The sequence below is a fragment of the Myotis davidii genome, unplaced genomic scaffold (assembly GCF_000327345.1).
Source record: "Myotis davidii unplaced genomic scaffold, ASM32734v1 scaffold271, whole genome shotgun sequence".
In the NCBI taxonomy this organism is placed as follows: domain Eukaryota; kingdom Metazoa; phylum Chordata; class Mammalia; order Chiroptera; family Vespertilionidae; genus Myotis; species Myotis davidii.
The window spans coordinates 1,992,115-2,009,721 of NW_006284839.1; the positions used below are offsets into that span (position 1 = coordinate 1,992,115).

At 36.4% G+C, this 17,607-nt stretch overlaps 1 protein-coding gene across 1 annotated transcript in view; it reads right to left on the reverse strand.

Annotated features, from left to right (window-relative positions):
- Positions 1 to 4,259: 4,259 nt before the first annotated feature.
- Positions 4,260 to 17,607, reverse strand: part of TNKS2 (tankyrase, TRF1-interacting ankyrin-related ADP-ribose polymerase 2) — a gene marked incomplete at its 5' end in the record, with an annotated part of 44,678 nt that continues 31,330 nt past the window's right edge. The window contains 6 exons of the mRNA XM_015558024.1: positions 4,260 to 6,697; positions 7,976 to 8,132; positions 10,371 to 10,557; positions 12,649 to 12,754; positions 15,402 to 15,476; positions 16,328 to 16,425. Coding sequence (XP_015413510.1) covers positions 6,635 to 6,697; positions 7,976 to 8,132; positions 10,371 to 10,557; positions 12,649 to 12,754; positions 15,402 to 15,476; positions 16,328 to 16,425 — 686 coding nt within the window. The remainder of the gene's footprint in view (positions 6,698 to 7,975; positions 8,133 to 10,370; positions 10,558 to 12,648; positions 12,755 to 15,401; positions 15,477 to 16,327; positions 16,426 to 17,607) is intronic.

A 17,607-nucleotide genomic window follows, 5' to 3' on the forward strand; every position in this document is an offset into this window, starting at 1 on the left:
CATGTGGAATTATGTGGCTCATGGTGCAGGAATTTAATACATGGTAACTATGATTGATAGTTATTGCTGGGGGTTAATAAAACCCTTCATATCCTTTCTTTATACATGGATATATTTCAGTCTGTTTACCAATCTTTGTTCACCATGCTTATTGTAGCCACTCCGTCCTGGATTTGTCTTTTCTGAAGAACAATCCTGAGTTCTTCGAGCAAAATCTGAAAATGTGTTTTTTGTCCTCTTTTTTGGACATAAATTTGGAATACCAATTTATCTATGTTAGAAAATTCAAGGCTAACACCCTTTTCTTTTTTCTTTCTCAGCACTTAGAAGGTATTTATTTTTATTTTATTTTAAAATATACTTTGATTTTTTACAGAGAGGAAGGGAGGATGGAGTTAGAAACATCGATGAGAGAGAAACATCGATCAGCTGCCTCCTGTACACCCCCCACTGGGGATGGGCCCGCAACCAAAGTACATGCCCTTGACCAGAATCGAACCCGGGAACCTTCAGTCCACAAGCTGATGCTCTATCCACTGAACCAAACCGGTTAGGGCAAGATTTATATTTTTGATATTTATTTTATATACTTAAATGCCATTTAACAAAGAAAAATCAACCAAAAAAAAATGAGTTCATGTGTCACCTCTGACATGTGTGTCATAGGTTCGCCATCACTGCCCGCAACCAAGGTACATGCCCTTGACCGAATCGAACCTGGGACCCTTCAGCCCACAGGCTGAAGCTCTATCCACTGAGCCAAACTGGTTAGGGCCTTAGAAGGTATTTAATGTCTTCCAGCTTTATTGCCGCCAGGGAAAGGCTGCTGTCAGTGTATTATTCCTTTGTTGTTAATGTCTTTTCTCTTTGGTTGCTTTTATTTTTTTAAAAATATTTTTTTTTGATTTCAGAGAGGAAGGGAGAGGGTAAGAGAGAAACATCAATGATGAGAGAGAATCATTGATTGGCTGCCTTCTACACGCTCCACTGGGGATCAATTCTGCAAGCTGGGCATGTGCCCTTGTTTGGAATCAAACCTGGGACCCTTCAGTCCACAGGCCAATGCTCTATCCACTGAGCCAAACCAGCCAGGGCTCTTTTTGGTTGCTTTTAGATTTTTCTTGTCTTTTGCAATTCTACTACATGTCTAGAAGCAGACTGTTTTTATTCACCCTACTAGGTATTTGTTATGCCTCGTTGAGGATTCACAGCATGAAAAAAATCTTCAAATCTCTCTGATCCCTTTTTTTAAAATGTATTTTTATTGACTTCAGAGAGGAAGGAGAGAAAGATCAATGATGAGAATTGATTGGCTGCCTCCTGCACACCCCACACTGGGCACTGAGCCTGCAACCCTGGCATGCACTGACTAGTAATCAAACCATGATCTCCTGGTTCATAGGTCGACATTCAACCACTGAGCCATTCCGGCCGAGAACTATTCTGTTCTTTACATTGCACTTTCTCATTCTGTTCTCCAAGTCTCTTATGCCTTTTCTAGTTCCAATATCTTCCTGTTACAATCTGGGTCTTCTGGTCTATCTCCTAGTTCACCAATTCTTCAGATATGCCCAATCTGTGGTTTAATCTGCTCATTGAGTTCTTAATTTCATTAATTATATATTTTTTAGTCCTCAAAAGTTTTTTCAGTGTCATCTTTTCTAATGGTTTTTAAGCTTTCTCCCCTCCCATTTTAAACATTCTTATCCCAGTTATTCTAAGTGTGTGTGCGCGCTAATCTTCCAAGATTGTGTCTGAAGACTTGTGTTCAAAACAGATAGTTTTGGATTTTTAAAAAATGTTTTCATTGAATTTAGACAGGGAGAGGGAGAGCTAGAAACACCCTGCACGTCCCCTATTGGGGATCACGTCTGCAACCTAGGCATGTGCCCTGACTGGGAATTCAACAGACGACCTCTTATGGGTTGACACTCAACCACTGAGACACACTGGCCGGGCTGTTTTGGATTTTTGAATGAATCCATTTGAGTGGAGCTTGTTTTTTTTTCACTGTAGGAATGATACAGCTTGGGTTATGGGTATATTTTCCTTATCCAACCAGGCTTTCATGTCTCCTCTGATGCCTTTATGAGTAATTTTCAAAGTGGGATCCTCAGGCACTTAGAGATTTATATACTTTACATTTTGAGCTTCTTAAGATTTCATTTATTAAAAACATTTTAAAAAATAGGGCTTTTTAAAAAAAACTGTTTTTATTGGTTTCAGAGAGGAAGGGAGAGGGAGAGATATAAAACATCAATAATGAGAGATCCCCCTACTGGGGATTGAGCACGCAACCCGGGCATGTGCCCTTGACCGCAATTGAACCTAGAACCCTTCAGTCGGTAGGCCAACGTTCTATCCACTGAGCCAACCAGCCAGGGCAGGGCTGACATTTTTTATTAATTTTTTTTTTGGGGGGGGGGAGAGAGAGCGAGCGTGCATGAGAGAAAGAAACATTGATTTGTTGTTCTACTTATTTATGCATTCATTGGTTGTTTCTTATATGTGCCCTGACCAGGGACTGAATCCGCAACCTTGGTGTATCAGGACAATGCTCTAACCAACTGAGCTGAGTGGCCAGGAAAGATTTCACTTAGATGAAGGTATCAGTGGCTAATCTTGCTGCTTTAAAAATTCTATGTTCTATGTCTCTATGACAAGTGAGAAAACCCAACCACTAGTTCAGGAGCATACAGGGAAATAATAATTAATACAAAAAGTAGTAATTAACTACAACAAGAAGTTATTGTCAAGTATAGTACTTAAAGGCACATACAGAATATCATTTGGAAAAAAAAAAAAGCATCATTTAGTTCTCTCAACAACCCTGTAAGTACTCTGAAACTTATCAAGGTCATATAATTTGGTCAAGACCACACAGTTGGTGAGGGATAGGGTAAAATTCAAATCCAAATCCATCTGACCATAGAGCCCAAGCACTTAATCACTATTTATTTATTGATTCAAAAAGTTTCCTGAGGAATTATTATATGCCAGGCAGGATGTGCTAAGTGATGGGTCTAGTGGTAAACAAAACAGATATATCTTTTATACCTTTGAAATTATCTGAGGGACCAGTTTTTTCTTCCTTTTATTTGTTGCAAACTTTTTTGTAAAGAAAATTTAAAAACATTGCAGCAAGTCTAACTGCTCTAAGTTTCCTCACTTTTTTTCATCTCTCCATAAGCTGCTAACAGTCTGCGGACCAACCTACCCGCAGGCTACTTCTGTATAGCACTGCTTTTCAGTATATTGGCAGGCCATTTGGGGGGCTCTGTATACATAGGGTGTCCCAAAAAGTGTACACACTCTGAATAATTACTAATTCCAATGGGTGAAATCTGAAGAGAAACAACTGAGCTATCAGAAAAAAGTGTGTGTACATTTTTTGGGGACACCCTGTATTTGTGTGATTGGGGGCAACTGTGGGTGGATAATGAATTAGAGAAGACACTTCCAGTAATGGTGGCTTATAATGTGGAGAGCATAATTAAATATTTTAAGTCACAGTCTGCCTAGCCAGTAAGCATGAAAAGAGGGGTGGGGTGGTAGAAATTCAGGAGCCAGTGAAATGGCCACAGTATAGTCTAACTTTACAAAAATACGACAGTCCTCCAGGGGAAGAATGGGTACTACAACTTGCTTCCTCTGTCACTCTCAGTGACAGTAGGTAAATGGCAAGTCAGGAACTCTAATCATAAAGGCTTAGGGAACTTTATTTGCATGTTTTCTTTCTCCATCTCCCTGCAAATAAGTGGATCACATCATACACGGGAATGCATGCTTATGAACTAGCCAGCAAACATTTTAATACTGTCCTAAGTGAAGCAGGAAGATCAAACTGCTGAAATATATTTAAAGCCATGATTTATGGGTTATTTGTGCCATTATTCTCTTACTATGAAAAGCAGAGAATTGAGCACACACATGTGGATATTCAGCGTACTGAAATGCGTAATACATTTATTATGCTTTCTTTCAAAAGTAATAAATACCACTAACTTTAAGATTTGAAAACTTATAAAGTATTTTTTATATAATATAGAGAACAAAAATATACTCCTCTTTATAAGAAGAAAGATTTCCCAGGAATGAGCTTTAAGGTTTGCCAAAAGTAGTGTTGGGTAGACTAATTGTCTAAAAGCATATTACAGCTACTTTCAATCTTAAAGTAGCTGAGAAGATATGGTCACAACCTTCAATATTTCAATCTTTAAACTGCATTCTTTATCACTATTAGACTCAGAAATACAATGTTTTCCTGCAATTGTGGTTTATTGTAATCTTAATCCATTTTCTCAAATTCCATTCAACACACTTATACTACTCCAGTAATTACCATGCTACCTGAAAAAACAAGTGAACAGTTTATTAAGAATTAAATGAGGGTATGGAATGTGATACAGTACAAGTAAGACACTCTAGATGAATATAACAGTACTACTCACACAAAAAGTTAAATCTCACTTCAAAAAATTCACAAAACAAAGGAAAAAGCAATTCCATCATTATAAAGTAAGGTATTTCATGCAAAAACTCCAAAAAAAATCCCCTAACCCCTCCAACCCCCCTTCAAGCTCCCAACAAACAAAAAGCTATCTGAAAATATCACCATGCTAACATATTAACTACAATATAATCATTTATAGAAAAACTTGAACACACTAATTAAGCAATGGATTAGATGAAACAACACAGGCTGCAATATTGTAAACTCAGACCACGATAATTTTACATGATAAGCAATTCCAGATTCACTCATAGGGTGAGGATTATGGGCTAAATGATGAGATATAAGGTATGTAAATATAAACTGCATCAATTCATCTCATTATCTTAATTATAAAACATGGAAGCTTCCAGAATCTCAAAAATTATATAAAATTTGGCATACTTCATTTGAGTTCCAAGAAATGACTTTAGGATTATGTTTGCAATTATTAGAAAGCTGTATAAAATCACTTAAAGGTCAGGATTGACCTCAAATAATAACCACAACTTACATGGCATTTTATGGGACAGCGTTCTCTCTACAGCTGCCAAACAACTTACATCACAGAAACTCCAGATATGCATTTACTCTGATTAACTCTTAATCAAGACAAAAAAACCCACCATGATTTTCTAGCACTTTATGTACAAGTTACTGTAAAGGACCAATTAGTTAGAGACTGAATGAAATGTAAAACAAAGGTAAATTGGTACAGAGTGAATGGGAACATCCTCATTTACAAAGACTTAAGTGAGTAAAACTCATGCCTTGACTTATGAGGACGCTAGAGTCAACAAACAGACTGCCAAGCCGTAACTTGTGTCTCTGTACCAAGATGCCTCCGCATTTTTCATGGAAAAGATAGTTTATATTAGAAACTAGGAATGGCATTTTATGGGATAGCATATCTCCAACTGGGTGTAATGTCATGATGAGGTGGCCCAGAGCAGAAGCACCCTTCTCACTGCACCTGCCCATTCAGGAGGCGAGGAGAGAACTGGGACACCTACACTTCATGTTCTGGGTGGAGCTTACCTATCGTGTATAGACTGGCTGTAAGTATAAGAGTAAGGCCAAGGAAAGAGAACAGGAAAAAAATAGGACAAAAAAAACCACCCACTCCCATTTGCAATTTTTTTCTGCTTACATTTACAGTGATTAGAACATATTGGACAATTATTCAAGATTATCCTTCCCATCTCTGAAATTTAACTTCCTATTTATATTCCATGAAAAGAACAACGTAATTGTTCAGTGGCAGGACATAACCTTTCTAAAAAAATAAAAGCGCTTGCTCTAATTTTCACAGAATGATATGAAAACTTTTTCCAACGTGAAACCTAGAGTTTGATGCCAGTAAAGAAGCATCTTTAATATTCAGAACTACCATAGTTAGAGCTCTTTGGAATGTATCTTATACATATAAAGGTAGCACAAATTAAATCCCCAGAGAGTTCATGAAATAGGCTCTTAAATGGGAAAGATTTCTAATGAGAGATACATGCTTCCATCAGCAAATTAAATGTGATAAATAAATCTTTCCCAACTGACAAAGTCTCTACTGACAACTTAACACAGCCTCTGAACTCAAATGTAAAAATCAATCATGATGATGTAGGATGAAGTGCAGATGAGCGGTACACATGAAAAAAATCTGTAACCACTGCAATTCTGAAACGGTAGATTTATATTACAAAGCAATGTAAATAAATATCGGGCTAGTACAAAAGCTCTTATTTACAGTTTTACAAATGAAACTGTATTCAGTGTAAATGCTGTGTTTTAAAGAACACAGTACTGGATTAGTAAAATGAGTTCTGTTGAAGGATTACAGTTTCTGTTAGAATCAATGCATAACGTATAAAAGATTCAAGTTAACTGTTTATAATTTAGTACAGACAAACCCAGTTTTCACCTGGAATGGCATCTGTTAAAGTGCTGAAAAACAGGAAATATTTAGAAAACACTGTACATTATTAAAGCTTTATCAAGTCAGAATGTTAAAACTTCTTTCACATTTTTCATCCTTTTGCCACAGGCTTGTTGAACAATGATTTTTCTCAGCAAAGGAGTAAAAATTAAGAGGCCACCAGCTGTTTTGATGATTTTAGGTTCAGTGGAATTAGTTTCCTAAAATAATTATCCATCAACCATACCTTCAGGCCTCACAATCTGGTAAGTAATTAAATATTCAGGATAAGCCTAAAAGAGAAAGATTAATTCAAATATTGGTAAACAAAATTTTTTTTTTAGAAGAGACTTACTCTAAGCATTCCTAAGCTTCAGGGAAGAAGTTTTAAAACTTAGTGCTGTGGATCAGATTCATGTGAGAGCATTTTCTCAAAACACCTCTACCTTGATTCCTGTCCCTTAGATTCTTCAGATCTGGAAGGAGTACTAAGTATGTGTCTGTCTGTTTTTAATGACCTAGATCCATGGTCGGCAAACTGCGGCTCGCGAGCCACATGTGGCTCTTTGGCCCCTTGAATGTGGCTCTTCTTAAGCCTCAGGAGTACCCTAATTAAGTTAATAACAATGTACCTACCTATATAGTTTAAGTTTAAAACATTTGGCTCTCAAAAGAAATTTCAATCGTTGTACTGTTGATATTTGGCTCTATTGACTAATGAGTTTGCCGACCACTGACCTAGATGGTTCCAATACATATCTCCAATTCAGAACACAATCTAGAGATGCTTTGACCAGATCTGTGTCACTAAGAGCAAGAGGGAATTACACATTTCTTTGCTATAGGAAGATTAACTATTAAACATAGAATTCTACTTAACTGTATTTTAGAAAAGCTGAAAAAAAAATCCAGTATAACTGGCAAAATCTGAATAAGGTATTTTCTTGATTTTGATAATTTTAAGAGAAGCTCCATGCTTTTAGGAAATACACGTACAGTACAGATTTAAGGGTAAAAAAATATGCCTATGTTCCTAAGGGTAGAGGAACTGTCCTCTCAGGTAGGTCAGAAAAAAAAAAGTATAAATACCTACTCAGGAGGGCAAGACTGATAAAGGAGAGAGAAAGTTAAAATGTTAACATCTGGGCCCTGGCCAGTGTGGCTCAGATGGTTGGACGTCGTCCCAGAGGTTGCTGGTTTGATTCCCAATCAGGGCACATGCCCGGGTTGTGGGCTCAATCCCTGGTGGAGGGTGTGCTGGAGGCAGCTGATGATGTGTCGCTCTCATATAGATGTTTCTCCCGCTCCCTTCATCTCTCTCTCAAAATCAATTTAAAAAAATCTTAAAAAAAAAAAATGAACATTTGAAAAATCTGGGTAAAGGGAATTCTTTACTATTTCTGTAACTTCTCTCTAAGTCTGAAATTATTCCTCCCCCCGCCCCGCCAAAAAAAAAATTAAAAAGACCCATTTCTCAAGACAATATACCTTGTTAATTTAAGAGATTAGTAAGAAGAGATTCAAGTATGGCTCTAAAGTATTTTTGAAGATAACAAATAAAAATGAGTTACCTGTTCTCCTCTGTAAATAACATATTCAGCTAATGCTAGGCCATTTACACTGGGTCGACCAGTGACTGAGTGATGTCCTGGAGGAGAATGTGCCATTTTCATTGCACTGAACTGCAGGAACGATTTCCCCAAGGTTACCCGGCAAAAGAGCAGCTGCCTATAGCGTGAAAAGGAAAAGATCTTACTGAATACAAAGAAGCATATGACAATTTTATTTGTGTACACTGTCTAAGCTTTTTAATACATTTATACATAAACATTTATGACTGTTTTTATCATTTCACTCTAAGTGAACTTTATAAGAATGTCTTCTACTATTCTCATTAATGAAAGAATTTTTCACTTTAATTATAAAGCCTGAAAATGTAATAACCGTATAGGTATCCAGACTCAGCCATCCTGCTTCAGCAAAAGCACAAATCATAGCCCAAGTGGGAAGGAGGAGCTTTAAGGGACTTCCATGAAGTGGTTTGCAAAGAACGTTTTTCCAATGAAGTCCAGTGGATTCTACCTTCAAAATATATTTACAATCTATTCTCTTCTCTTAAATGTTCACCTGGACTATAATAATGGCCTCTGATTTAGTCTTCCTGTTTCTACTCTAATTAATGTTTAAACTATTTTCCATTCAAGCAACCAGTGACTTAGGAAAAAAACAAAAACAAAAAACAAAAACATAAATCAGATCACATTACTTTTCTGCTTAAACCCTTTTAGAGGCTGCTCACTATACTTAGAAGAAATCCTCAAATTCCTTACAATGGTACCAAATTCTCTAATCTTAATGTGTTCTTCATGCCCCAGATACATTTTCTTCTTTCACATAGTCAAATTTTCTTCCCCCACGGCCATGATACATAATATACATAACAGCATATTTCCTCTACCAGCCATTCTAACACTCTTCAAATGGCTAACATTCATTTTGCAGGTTTCAGGTGAAATGTTACGTGCTCAACGAGGTCTTCCCTACCAGAAGTTTAAGTAGGTTACTCTCCCACTCCCCTCTGGCATATGATTGGCCTTCTTTAATTCCAAAGAACTATCTCCCGTTCCTGATTTTGATGGACCAGTTGATGATTCTATTCTCCAAAGAGATACAATCTATACTTGCTATTCAGCCTCCAGATAATAAAAGTAGAAATAGCAATGTTCAATTTATAAAATATCAAGAAATTATAAACCTTCTAACCAGTCCAATTTATGATCTAAAATAGAAATGGGTGGGAAGTCATATCCAGGAGGGCTGACTTCAGATACCTACACCAAGTCTAATAAATTCAGGGGGAAAACAACAAGAACTAAACAAAAACAGACCTCTCTCTAGGGCTATAGTTCTTCACCTTGGCAACCTCTCAAAATCAGCTGGGAAGCCTTTAAAAATCCCAATACCCAGATCATACCCCAGTCCAATTAAATGAGACTCTCTGAAGGTGGGACACAGACATTCATTTTTAAAGCTTCCTGGGTGATTCCAATGTGCTGCTAAGACCGAGAACTACTGCTCTAGGTTGTTGTTTTTTCTTCTAGATCTGTAATCAGAAGCATCAGGAAACTTGGTAGAATTCAAGTTCTAGGACCCCACCCCAGAACTATTAAATCAGCAACTCAAAAGATAGGGCCTGTGAATCTGCATTTTCATTAACCTTCTAGGTAATTCTGAAGCTTGCTAATGTTTGATAACTATTGCTCTAGATCTTTATAAGCAGTGCCCTAACTGTAGAATTCATCTCAGTGTTTGGTCTTATTTGATTTTTCAAATGGCAAAAGATAATTTATTTATCAGGAGTTGATCAATTAGAGCCAAGTTATTTGAATGCTTTTAACAACCAAGTTAGACCAGGATAACTACTTTGTATTCCCCCCCCCCCCTTTTTCTTATTTACACTTCATGAATTTGCATGCCACCCTTGCACAGGGGCCATGCTAGTCTTCTCTAAATCCAATTTCAGTATGTGTGCTACTGAAGCGAGCACACAAGTAGTTATTTGATAATAATGTGCTTTCTAAAGGATTGATGTGCTTTATTATAACTTTTCAAGTAGTAATATTACAAATTGAAGATTATGAGCAAATCATAATGGAAGAGAGACTTCTTCATGCATTGACATGAAATAATTAGGTTTGGCAAGTAGTACCATTTTAGCATGTGAATACTAGAATTTTTAGAGTTCACAGCCCCACAATAAAATCTCTTTCATGCCCAATGATATGTTCTTCTCCATATTCTTTAAAACACCAAATGTACTAATGATTAAATGACTTAAACAGGTTAAGTGCTTAGAACTGTGCTTGGCCCATGAAGTTTACCTAGCCTTGCACCCCCAAATTTTCAATATGGAATCAGTTCTTATCTGATTCTTATAAAAATAAATGAGAACAAGTGCTCTCTTACCTGTGGCAAATGTAACAAGATCTGTCTTTGTGAACTGGACACCCAGTACCTCCTCCAATTCCATATACATACTGATTGCTTTTGGAAGAGTTTTCAGCAAAGTAAATCCCAGCTCCGAACATGCCACCTATATAGGCATGCCTTTCATCGAAGCCTTTATGGATAATTGCATTCACAAAGGGAGACCCTAAAACACATATAGATGAATAACAATTTTATCTTAAAAGAAAAAGAACAAAAACTAAAGCTTCTTAGAAGTTAAACTCTTAAATATACATACATCACTACAATAAAGCAAAATCATAAAACAAGGACAAATTAACTGTCAGCTGATTCGCTGCTTTAGAATAATTATTTTAGAGGAATTACAAAAGTCAAACAATGTTCTAATAGGGTGGTAGTACTTGAGCTGGTAAAATAAAGACACATACATATTCAACTAGAATAACAAACAGGTCACTGGAAATACAAATGCTAGAGTTATCAAATTCCAGACCCTAAATCTATACAAATCAGAATCAATCCTATATAATAAAAGGCTAATATGCAAATTATCCCCTCGACCAGGAGTTCTACCAGAAGTTAGACCAGGGGGCGGGGTCGACCCACCAATTGCCCACGGCCCATCTCCCACCTGGTCCCGATCAGGGCAGGCTGGCTGGACCCCACCCATGCATGAATTCGTGTACCAGGCCTCAAGTAATCTTAAAATTCACCTCATATAGCAAGGATGAGTTCATTAGGTCTCAGAATGACACCCATGTCTATGTACATTTTTTAGATATCAAAAGTAACCAAAGTGATCTTTTCAATGTTCATTCTCTTCTTTATATCTTGTTTTTCCTATCTTTCCAGTGCTCTGCCTTTCATCACCTGCTTTAACAGATTCCATCTGCAAAAGAGGTGTGCCTTCCCTGCACAGTGACTTCTTTCTCCTTCTTCCTTGCATGTGTGCAAAGACAGGGAACTTAGCCAAAGGGGAGGAACTGAGCATGGGAACCGGGCCAGGGAGTGGGGTCAGGATGGGAGTTGGGAAAAGCCAATATAAAATAGCTAACTGATTCATCATCAGTGTCCCTGTTCATTAAGAGACAAGAAAATACAATGAATTCCACTTTACAGAAACACTGAAGAACAGAATCACTTATTTCAAATAGGAATAACAAACCATTGAAGTCAATACATAAATATTTTTGTAGGTCAATGCCAAATAGGATGCATACATTCTTTTGAGGTGATTTTCAGTTCTTACTTTAATTTTAATTCAATCAACTAGTTAAAAATAAAACAATTTCTCAGAGTGTCATAATAAGCAAAATATGATATAAAGAAAAAAGGCCCTAGCTGGTTTGGCTCAGTGTATAGAGCATTGGCCTGCAGACTCAAGGGTCCTGGGTTTGATTCCAGTCAAAGACACATGCCCAGGTTGGGAGCTCGGTCCCCAGTAGGGGGCATGCAGGAGGCAGCCAATCAATGATTCCCTCTCATCACTGATGTTTCTATCTCTCTCTTCCTCTCCCTTCCTCTCTGAAATCAATAAAAATATATTTTAAGAAAAGAAAAGAAAAAAAAAAAGAAACTAGGACTTAAAAGAAAAGGAGGAAAATATGAATAGTGAACATTCCCATTTCTGTATTTTTTCCATTATGGCAATCTTGTTTATAGAAGCTATCCATTGGGAAATATGTAAATTCAAAAGAGGTTGAAAATATGAATATAGCCCAGTCAGCGTGACTCAGTGGTTGAGCATTAACTAGGAGGTCCTGGTTTGATTCCCGGTCAAGTTCAATCCCCAGTGGGGGCTGTGCAGGAGGCAGGTAATCAATAATTCTCATCATTGATGTTTCTCTCTCTCTTCCCTCCTCACTGGTATCAATAACAAACACAAAACAACGAAAAAAAAAAATACGAATATATAAATATAAAATTTACAGAAATAATTTTAAAAAATGACAAAAGGGCCCTAACCGGTTTGCTCAGTGGATAGAGCGTCAGCCTGCGGACTGAAGGGTCCCAGGTTCGATACCAGTCAAGGGCATGTACCTTGGTTGCGGTCACATCCCCAGTACGGGGTGTGCAGGAGGCAGCTGATTGATGTTTCTCTCTCATGGATGTTTCTAACTCTCTATTCCTCTCCCTCCCTCCCTGTAAAAAATCAATAAAATATATTTTAAAAAATAAAAAGTGACAAAAGGACTATATAGATTATTATTTCATACTTGACAAAAAGCTATTCTAATGTGGAGAATGTGGTAAGGTAGGAGGAGAGCAATCTTACCATGAAATAGCATTCTTTCATTTGCATGGTTGTGGTTTTCTTCAGAAACTTCTTTTCTCCTGTGAGTATACCTTTCCCATAGTTTCTTGTTACAAACTTTCTGAATCTATAAAAAAGGAACCAGAAAAATAACATCTTTAGCTCATAATAATTACTTACCTTCTTGCTTATCTTATCCAGAAATGGGCCACATAGCTGGAAGAGGCAAAACTTTTCTCTAAAATGTAAACTATGTTATTTTAATCAACTAAAGATGGAAATATAGCTACATTTTGGAAACTGAAATCTTCAAAGGGAAAAAAGCTATATAGGCCATATGTAAAGGTCAATAATACCATTGATTAAATTACTTCCATTCTCATTAATTTATAACTATTACTAAATATCTCCAACTCAGATGTTTTCTGTATTTAAGTATTAAAAAGAGAATATGTTTTCCCTTTGTTTTATATGGTTCAAAGTACTTTATCTGTTTTTAATTAAAATATTTGAAATAGCCTACACCAATAAACATTCTTAAAATATACATACACATATCCCTTATTACTCCCTGTATATTTCCCTATCCCTACAATTCCTAAAATTTTTGTCTGGAGAAGAGAGTTCAAAATGGATGCTAGTCTCATCTGGAGTATTTACAAGGTCAAATTTCTTAATCCTCGAGCTGTTTCTTAGCTGTGTTTAAAGGTGCTATAGCCCCCTGATGGTCCTAGAGCACACCTGAGAGCTGGTTGTAATTCTGACTGAAAATAAGCCAATATACTGCCACAGACAAAATCGAGGAATACAACAGGCACAAAGGGATCTCATTTAGGTAAAAAAAGTAACAAAATTAAAAGTCTTACCACTGAAATAAAATTTTAATTAAATATTGCATTAAAATATATTATAGAGGAAAAAACAGCTTTCTCAAATTCAACTACTGGCATACCTCAGAGATATGGTGGATTCAGTTCCAGACCATCACAATAAAGCAAGTATCACAAAAAAGAGAGTTGTTATATTTTTGTTGGAGGAGGGTCTGGCCTTCAACTTGCAAAATCTGTGAAGCTCAATAAAGTGCCAATAAAGTGAGGTGTGCCCGTATTTTGGAAATCAAACATAATGTTCTCTCTCCTGCCCTCACCCTTAACAACTGCTTGTTACTGTTTGCAGACAAAGTAGACTTGACTGAAAATTTTCTTGTAATAGGCATAATTATTTGTTTTATTAAAAATTATTATATATGTCCATGAGTGGAAATATCAAGATGTCATTCTTATGTCATCTTATATAATAAAAGCCTAATATGCTAAGGGTCCAACCGTCTGTTTGACTGTTCGACCAGTCATTATGATGTGCACTAACCACCAGGGGGCAGACGTTCTGACCAGTAGGTTAGCTTGCTGCTGGGGTCCGGCTGATCAGGACTCAGCGAGACAAGCCGGACAAGCCCTGGAGCCCTCCTGCAGTCTCTCCAACTGGCCTGCGCCCTCTCACAATCCGGGGCCCCTTGGGGGATGTTGGAGAGCTGGTTTCAGCCTGATCCCTGCAGGCCAGGCCGAGGGACCCCACTAGTGCACAAATCCATGCCCTGGGCCTCTAGTACTATGACAAAAACTAACAAAAAATATTAGTTCCAACCCTGGCCAGGCCTGGGTTTGATTCTGCCATACCTTGGTTGCAGGCAACCAATTGATGTGCCTCTCTCACATTGATGTTTCTGATTCTCTCTGTCTCTCCCCCTCTCTTCCACTCTCTCTAAAAATCCATGGGAAAAAAATATCCTCAGGTGAGGATTAACAAAAAAAAAAAAGAAAGAAAAAAGAAAAAGAACACACAGAAGTATGATCCTTTACCTGAATAATGCGTTTGTTTTAAATCATCTAATTTCTAATAGTATGAGCATAGCAACCTCAATGTATAGTTTTAGTATTCACTAACTCTAAAATATGGCATCTAATATTATACTCATAATAGTATATTTGTGAAACAGTAATATATACAACTGAAAGATGATGCTCACTCTTGAGTTTAAAATCTAGATATTTGCCACATTTTAATTCTAGCCACCTTATATTTATAATGATTAGGAATACTAGTATATCAATGTAAAAAAGAAAGAATATATCAATGTAATTATTACAAAATCATTATACATCTCAAGTAGAATGTACACTTTTTGCTTGCTATAGTTAAAGAAAAACAGCAAAGTTGGAAAAGGTCCTAAGAAGAGTCACTGATATCAACAAGGAGACAGAACTCTCATTAGAATGACTAAAAAACATTTTTGAAAGACTAGTTTTGGAAAAGATGAAGGTATTGAGGGAGTACTATTAAAATTATGAAAAAGTGATAGGTATGTTGACTCACAGAAACCTGGAGTAGTCAGTTAGGACAAATAAAAAAAAGCATGACATAACTATAACGATGAAGACCTTTTAGGAGCCACAAAAAAAATTCAGCTTTGTTACCACAGAGCACCTTAATAATTTATATAAAGTCCTAACTCTACAGGACTTATCATTACCCCAAGGTAAAGCATAACTGCTAAACTTGAATATTTCAATAAGCACCGAATTACTGATCATAAAAACAGTACAGGGTTTTCAGAATCTTACGCTTTCCAAGGGTATATTCTTTCCCAAAATATCCCCTGTGCCATGTCACAGACTTATAGGGCTGGATAGATCATTATATTCTTATGAAAGTTAATTATGGTTTTAGGCTTTGAAAACTATGGTCTCAGCAAACTATTTTTACTAACTTATTACCTTGAGAATATTGTATCTGTTGAAGATTCCACCTGCATGACCTCCATCTCTGTGCTCTCGGACTGTGCTTTGCATCTGATGGAAAAACATTTCAAATATTTAGCTATTATGTCTTTTCTGATTTGGGGAACATGGTTCTTGACTTATATGATTCTACTTTTGAATATAAAATGGATTTTTAATATTTTTTGTGGTTTAAGAAATATGAGTTCTATAAGTTCACAAGTACTATTTTCTAGTGATAGCTATTAGCTAGTACAAACAATCTGAAAAGGTATTTATAGGTGAAAACTATATAATTCAAACTAAAGGAAGAAAAAACAGCTAGAAGCACAGGGAGCTAAACATACAAAGCTAACTAACCACTTGACATACCAAAATACAAAGATTTATTTGTTTCCATTTGTTTTGCCCTAATAAAGCACAATTTGTATTTTATCAAGAGTTGGAGTTTCTTGGGTTTTAGAACTAAGTCTCACTCAATTTTGTAACTCACACATATAAAGGGTACAAGTTCTTCAAAGTGTAAAGCACTATTAAAAGGTGTTAGTGGATCCATGAATTTTGTAGAAAGAAAGCTGGAAGAAAAATTTTCTGGGTGTGTCCTCCACTGTTCTGGGTCCTGTCTGAGATACTGGGCTTTGCAATTGCCTTCACGAAGGGAGGTGACATTAGCATCTTCTTTCAAATGACAGCAACCTCTTCTCGAATGGAATTCTGTGTTAGCATTAACTGTAGTGCTGAACTGGAATTAAATTACTGGAATTAAGGTTTACTGAGGGAGTCTATCTTAAATGCAGATTTTGAAAGTTTTCCAGGTAGGAGTTAGGGACAATAAAATACTCTACGACATTTTCAAGTATATCTGGAAATCTCCAGGAAACTCAGTTATTGAACTGACATTTATTTAAGATATATGAACATACCTCTTCCTCCACAGACTGAAACTCTTTATCATCAGGAGACAGATCGATAAGAATTGTTCCACTTCCAGAAGTGTTCAGAGTTAAGTATGGATTAAGACCTATTGAATGAAATTTGAAGGCAAAAATTCATTTGTTAAAAAAAAAAAAACCCCACAAAAACAACCAACCAACCAAACAAAAAACATCAACCAAAAATATCCTGATTTATCTGATGCTTACTACCAATTTTAAAAGATGTTTTAGATTTCACTGTTTTCCCCACTAATGTCCTTTTTTGTATTCCAGTATCCAAAACAGAACATCACACTGCATTTAAACTACTAATTGACCTGGCAAGTCATAAGGGTTTTGTGGGAATAGTTCAGAAAATCTTTCTATTCTTTTTCTTCTAGTCTTAATGAGTATGTCTTCTTCAAATTATCTCCTTTATTAAATGTGCAACCCTTCCAGCATTTAATCCCTTTATTTTTTGAAACTATGAGGAAGAATTATGACAGAAACTTGCATAACCTCAAGTAATTTTAAATCATCCTAGAATAAGAACTCCATAAAGTTTACTAACTACTGACACTTATTCTTACCCATAATACCAGTAGATTCTTTAATTCAATGCAATGAATTTGTCTTATTTCCTGAATATCAATGGTCAAGATAACCACATATATTTTTCTAACTTTATTCTCATAAAACTTTTTAAATGGAATCTTAAACAGATTTTTTCCATTTCTTTGGTATATTTATAACAATTCTCCTTTAATATCTACAACATGATCTCCAAAGTTCTGCTGTTTTTCCAGGTATGGATCGTCCTTTACTGCTGGGTCAATGCATGGCGGGCAGTTTGCCTCTGGAGGTTAAGAGCACTATTTGAATTTAGAGTTCTGGTCTGAATAACTGGATTACCACCAACATGCTGCACTCTTATGAAGATTTATAGGCATGGCTAAATTACAAGGTTTCTAGGAAGTACAGAGACTATGCACAGGTGAATAGGTTACAGCAGAAACACTTAATGAAGACTGACATATGCTTGAATAAGGCATCTTTGGACCTCCCTGAAGAAAGACGTTTATCAGTGTTGAAATATCAGGACAGGGAATCTATTAATTTGCTGCACTAAATAATCCTATATAATAAAAGAGAAAAATGGTAATTGGCGTACGACGATACCCTTTCAATTGGCTAATCAGGGCTATATGCAAATTAACTGCCAACTCAGATGGCAGTTAACTGACAACAAAATGGCAGTTAATTTGCATATGTAGGTACAATGCAGGGGG